The sequence below is a fragment of the Colias eurytheme genome, chromosome 5 (assembly GCF_061535395.1).
Source record: "Colias eurytheme isolate Ceu_HAF_F1 chromosome 5, ilColEury1 Martin Lab GWU primary, whole genome shotgun sequence".
Classification (NCBI taxonomy): domain Eukaryota; kingdom Metazoa; phylum Arthropoda; class Insecta; order Lepidoptera; family Pieridae; genus Colias; species Colias eurytheme.
In genome coordinates this window covers 3,610,685-3,615,848 of record NC_142984.1, presented here as the reverse complement: position 1 = coordinate 3,615,848, position 5,164 = coordinate 3,610,685, and the positions used below count along the sequence as shown (strand labels likewise).

General features: G+C 32.0%; 1 protein-coding gene across 1 annotated transcript; it reads left to right on the top strand.

Moving 5' to 3' along the window:
• Nucleotides 1–2,396: 2,396 nt before the first annotated feature.
• LOC149908376 (uncharacterized) lies at nt 2,397–4,887 on the top strand. The gene is made up of 4 exons (XM_090102197.1): nt 2,397–3,164; nt 3,231–3,323; nt 3,816–3,966; nt 4,715–4,887. The coding sequence occupies exons 1-4, from the start codon at nt 2,397–2,399 to the stop codon at nt 4,885–4,887; spliced, it is 1,185 nt and encodes a 394-aa protein (XP_089958323.1).
• Nucleotides 4,888–5,164: the final 277 nt, after the last annotated feature.

The window sequence follows — 5,164 nt, the reverse complement described above, 5'->3', positions numbered from 1 at the left end:
TTTTGATTCATTTGTTTGTTTTTCGCTCACGATAGATAAACCATGCCATCTATCTTTGACATATTATAGTGTGAGCATTAGCATGCCTTTTTGAAGATCGAATGAACCTTTTTACTTATAATAACATAGTACCCCACCAATACATTTTTGTGACGTTTGCTGCAAAAATGATGTCATTATAAAACCACAAAAGGTTCTTCTTCCGTAACCCTTTCGGATGATGAATTTCTGAAAACCTCTCATTAATTCACCCTTTACATTAAAAGTTAAAGGGTATGGTGTTATTTTTGTAGATGCTTTAAGTTATTTTTTGTGACCGTTTGTTTTGAAAAAAAAAAATCTAAAATACAACATCAACATAACCTCGTCGTTTCCTTCCCAATTTAATTTACGTATTCTATTTTACTTATAACTTAAACTACATAACGATATAGTTTTTATTCGTGACAAAAAACTGATGTGCCTTTATAATACCAAACCTTCGACAAAACATGGGTATCGGTGACGTATATAATTAATCAAACAATAATCACTTTATTCCCATGGGTAAACAGCAAAGGGCAAGTAAGCGTACACTACATTGTAACAAACACACAATTCAAGTAAAACTAGTAACATACATTTTACTAAATACAAACGATAAACTAGTAAAATGCAGATAAAACATACGCCTCGTTTAAAATTTTACACAGTTTTACGCATTCCACGATCTTAATTTCGGTTTAAACTGAAAAGTCAATACAAAGTGGCCCGTTATGCCTAACAACGTTGTTATGCGTCTCGCGTCGAAGAACACGTCCCTTTAAGATGGTGGCCGTTACCATCTAGTGAGAAACTAATTTAGCCTTGTTACCTTTCACCGTACTCTTTATGTAACCGAATACAGGTTATTTAACTAGAAGAATGCTAGTGCTAGTAGGTATGATTACGACTTTCTGTGATGGGAAGTAAGAAAAAGTTATTATAGTCAATTTAGCTTCGCATAAATGTGTAAAAGCTAAGTACCATATCCTTTTGTGTGGCTTGCAACATATTATGTGGAGAGAGTTTGTAGAGTTCACTTTATTTATTTTACTTATTTATCAAATACACAGAACTTACTAGTAGGTACTGCTAACTAACTAGATGGACCTTACATTATATAATAAGACTCATAAATCTTTTATACAGTGTTTTTCTACGAAACATCCTTCTACACTTTAATAATCACCTGTTTTACAGTATGACAAGAGATCCTTCTTCAAGTCAACGAAAAGGCAGGTAACGCGAGAATCCCGCGCTCAAAAGAGATTTTATCTTATCAACGTGCTGTCAAAAAAGATGAACGTCTACCTAAAGAGAATGTTCAAAGCAAGCTTTAGGAGCCTTGAGCTATTTTTTTTCCTCGTCCTAGAACCTATTCCGACACAAAGGCGTTTTATAGTCTTTTTACACCGTATACACGGCCTACACCGCTATTAATCTTTTATATTTCGACAGAATAAGCACCGAGGTTAATTTTGTAGTGTCAGCTTTATAAATTTATCTAAACCCCTTTAGACAGTTTTCATCAATCACCAGCGAGGTTAGAGCAAACCAGGATCAAATTGTTAACAGTGTTGTGGAATTTAAGCCTACGCGTAATCAAATAAATTATATTTGCGTTACTATATCCCTTCCTATCCTTTAATATCCTTTCTTTTTAATTAGTATAAAAATGTGAAATGAATTTGTGAAAATCGATAGATGGATGTTTGTTGAACTTAATTATAATAATTTAAGCATGATAATTTTTGTTTTTGCGTAAGATAGATAATCCGCGAAAAGATAGAGCCAGTATGCAATATGCAATTTGTTAAAAGGATGGATTTTAACCTGCATTAGTGGCTAGTGCATAAGTTACTTTTCATTAAAGCCCCACGCAAGAGCTAATATTTTGGTGTCTACTTTTCTGAGTGAAAAAAGCTTGGAAAAAAGATACTCATATCGTTTAGCTACTATTATGTATTCTGTGCCCATATACAAACATAATAAAACAATTCTTATAATAATAGTCTTTTATAGAAGCAATGTCATTACCAAGTCATAACATACATAAATAATAGTCAATTTAATGTCAATTTATTATATTGACAATTTCATAAATTGAACTAACTGACTCTTATGAATTTGTAATAACGAAAACATGTTTTATTTTATTTGAAACATTCATCCATTGTCTGTCTATTAAAAACTATTTCCTTATTCCATTATCGCCATCAATTCGGGAAAGATTCCATTTCATCGAGTCATTTATTATCACTTAATGATATTAATATTTTTTATCGGCCTTTATTTTTTTAATTGCTTGAGTGCTATCATACACATGAATGAATTCAGTCGTTTCATTACCATAGAGTGTTTTGCCTGTTATTATGATGGGTGTTAAAGTATCCCCGGCTAAACCAGCCCAACCTAAAATTAATACTTTATTTGAGGAAGATCGTTTATTGAATAGATTCAAATACTTCATAGTATTTCAAACGCTTTTTGGCGTCAATCGCATCTATTTATTAGACGCTGGGAGAATCAAAACGTGGTTAAGTTATTTATATAATTGTGGGTCGATAGCTTTGGTTATATACTTCATGTTTCACAAAGACAGTATAGCCACAACTTTCCTCGTGTACCAGGACACAGCTTTGGTCGAAAATCTATTACTTACTGTTAATTCTTTAATTTTGCACAAGAATAGTTTGTTAAAGTTTTTCAAGAGGATCAACACTTTTGACGAAATGTTGAACATAAAAAACAACAGTTCGATTGAATGCTCGCTCCAGATTCCGGTTGTGTTTTTGTCCGTGCTATTTGTGTTTATTGCAATTGAATGCGTGCTTTTAAAAATATACGTGATAGATAGAGTATCTTTAAACTCAACATTCTTCATCACGTACTACGCTCTGCTCGCTCACGATACAGAAATAATATTTTTCTGCGTAATGCTCATAATGATCGTCAGAAGAGTTAAGGTATTAAAGGGGCACGTAGCGAAGTTATTCGTGCATGAAAAGGGGATGAAAGAGAACAATTATAATACTCTGGAAGCTTTGTCAAACAAGGCTAACCTAGACGTCAGCTCGTTACACAGCGCTTATGATTTATTACATAATTGTTCAGAAAAGCTTAATTCAGCTATGAACTTGCCGGTAAAGTATGGTTTTTCATAATTTATATCACTGCAAGATTTAATTCTAATTAGTTTTTTGTTGCAGATGATTATTATATTTATTACTTCGGGATTATCATCGATAATGCTTTTAAGGAACATTTTTTGTGTTGTTCAAATTGATTGGATTGATAATTTTGTAAGTATATAATACGTTCATTACTATGGTTTATATTAGTACTAGCAGTTCCGCGCGGTTTCACCCGGGCTATCTAACACTGAAAGAATTTTTCAAATCGGACCAGTAGTTCCCGAGATGAGCGTGTTCAAACAAACAAACTCTTCAGCTTCATAATATTAGCATAGATTATTGAATTTTTGTTTAAACTAATCTAAAATTAGAAATCAATCATACAATATAACCATATATCAATATACTTCTAGTGATTTCTTGTTGTGAATGTATTAATTACTAGCTGTACCGCGCGGTTTCACCCGCGTGGCTCCGCTCCTGTTGGTCTTAGCGTGATGATATATAGCCTATAGCTTTCCTCGATAAATGGGCTATCTAACACCGAAAGAATTTTTCAAATCGGACCAGTAGTTCCCGAGATTAGCGCGTTCAAACAAACAAACAAACAAACTCTTCAGCTTTATAATATTAGTATAGATTAATATTTAAATTTTGCAGTATGTGCAAGCATTAATATGCTACGCAATAGGTCACTGCATGAAATTCACGATTCTCGTAGTAATGCCGTGTTACTTCTCAAATATAACAACTACACAAGTGACCATAATTCGAACAATGCTTCATGATGCTATAAATACTATGAACATGGGTAAGTTTTTTTTTTACCTATTTACTCGCCACAACTCCACGGTTAAAATTTTTTTTGTATGTTTGTTTTAATTTTATAAGTTACTATCCAAAAATGATAAAAATCCGCTCTGTCGTTCTTTGATTACCTATAAGTGATGTAATTACACGATCTTCTTTAAATTTAGATCATTTTAACTTTACATTTTCATAGCACAGAAAACCTAATATAGAGTGTTCTACATATTAAATATGTCAATATATATTAATTCAATAATAAAATAATATACTTAATATATACTTACATACCTATACATAAGACTTATGCTAAAGAAAGATACAGGGAACACGTATCACCCTAAAAATTCTTAAATATTAATAATGTATGTATTTCCCAAATGGAACCGGAATATTTCGGAAAAGGACATAAGGACGGCGAAATAATATTTAACGTATGACACTTGTATGGTTTCTATAAAGGTTTTTACGGAAAAATTAACATACGCTTTTGGAAGATAAACAAAGATTTTTATAAAATATCTGATTTTGGTTTTGTCAGGACCATAAGTTTCTCATCTGTACTTTATATGACATACCAGGCAAAGTAACTGGTTGCCTTAAGTGCATCCACTAAAAAAACATCTTTATTCATGTACAAACTTTAAGCTATTTTTAAACTACTAGGTACCACATGTAAATGAGCACTAGGACTAAAGGAAATGGTTTCTGGAAGAATACAGATAAAATAATTCATCGTTTTAATTTTACAGATAAAATAGAACGTCGCAAATTGAAAGCCTTCTTCCAGCTAACCAGAGACTGTGACTTTGGCTACGCGCTATGGGGCGTCATCAAAATGGACATGTCGCTACCTCTGAGCTACTGCAGTCTTTGCGTCACTTATCTCATTATTGTGGTGCAATTTTCTAAGTTTATTGATTAGTTATAAAATAAATATAGAGTTGGTTTATATATATGTATTGATTATAGAGTTTATCCAATGTTATAAATAAAATAAATAAAAGTCTAAATCATGAAATGGTTTCTACTTCATTCATGCAAGTAATTATGTAGCTATTAGTTCATTTCATCACAGAAAAATCTCTATTCACAAGTGCCTCAAAACACTTTAAAAATACAAACAAATTGATTCAAAGCACCCAAACACTATTAACTAACTGGCATAACTTTAAACGCAAAAACAATATTAAAAAGAATGC

Excerpts from the sequence above, each read along its gene's own strand:
- LOC149908376 (XM_090102197.1), top strand. The coding sequence starts at position 2,397 with ATGGGTGTTAAAGTATCCCCGGCTAAACCAGCCCAACCTAAAATTAAT. Across the intron at positions 3,324-3,815 it reads TTGATTGGATTGATAATTTT|TATGTGCAAGCATTAATATG; the intron begins GTAAGTATATAA and ends TAAATTTTGCAG. Across the intron at positions 3,967-4,714 it reads TATAAATACTATGAACATGG|ATAAAATAGAACGTCGCAAA; the intron begins GTAAGTTTTTTT and ends TTAATTTTACAG.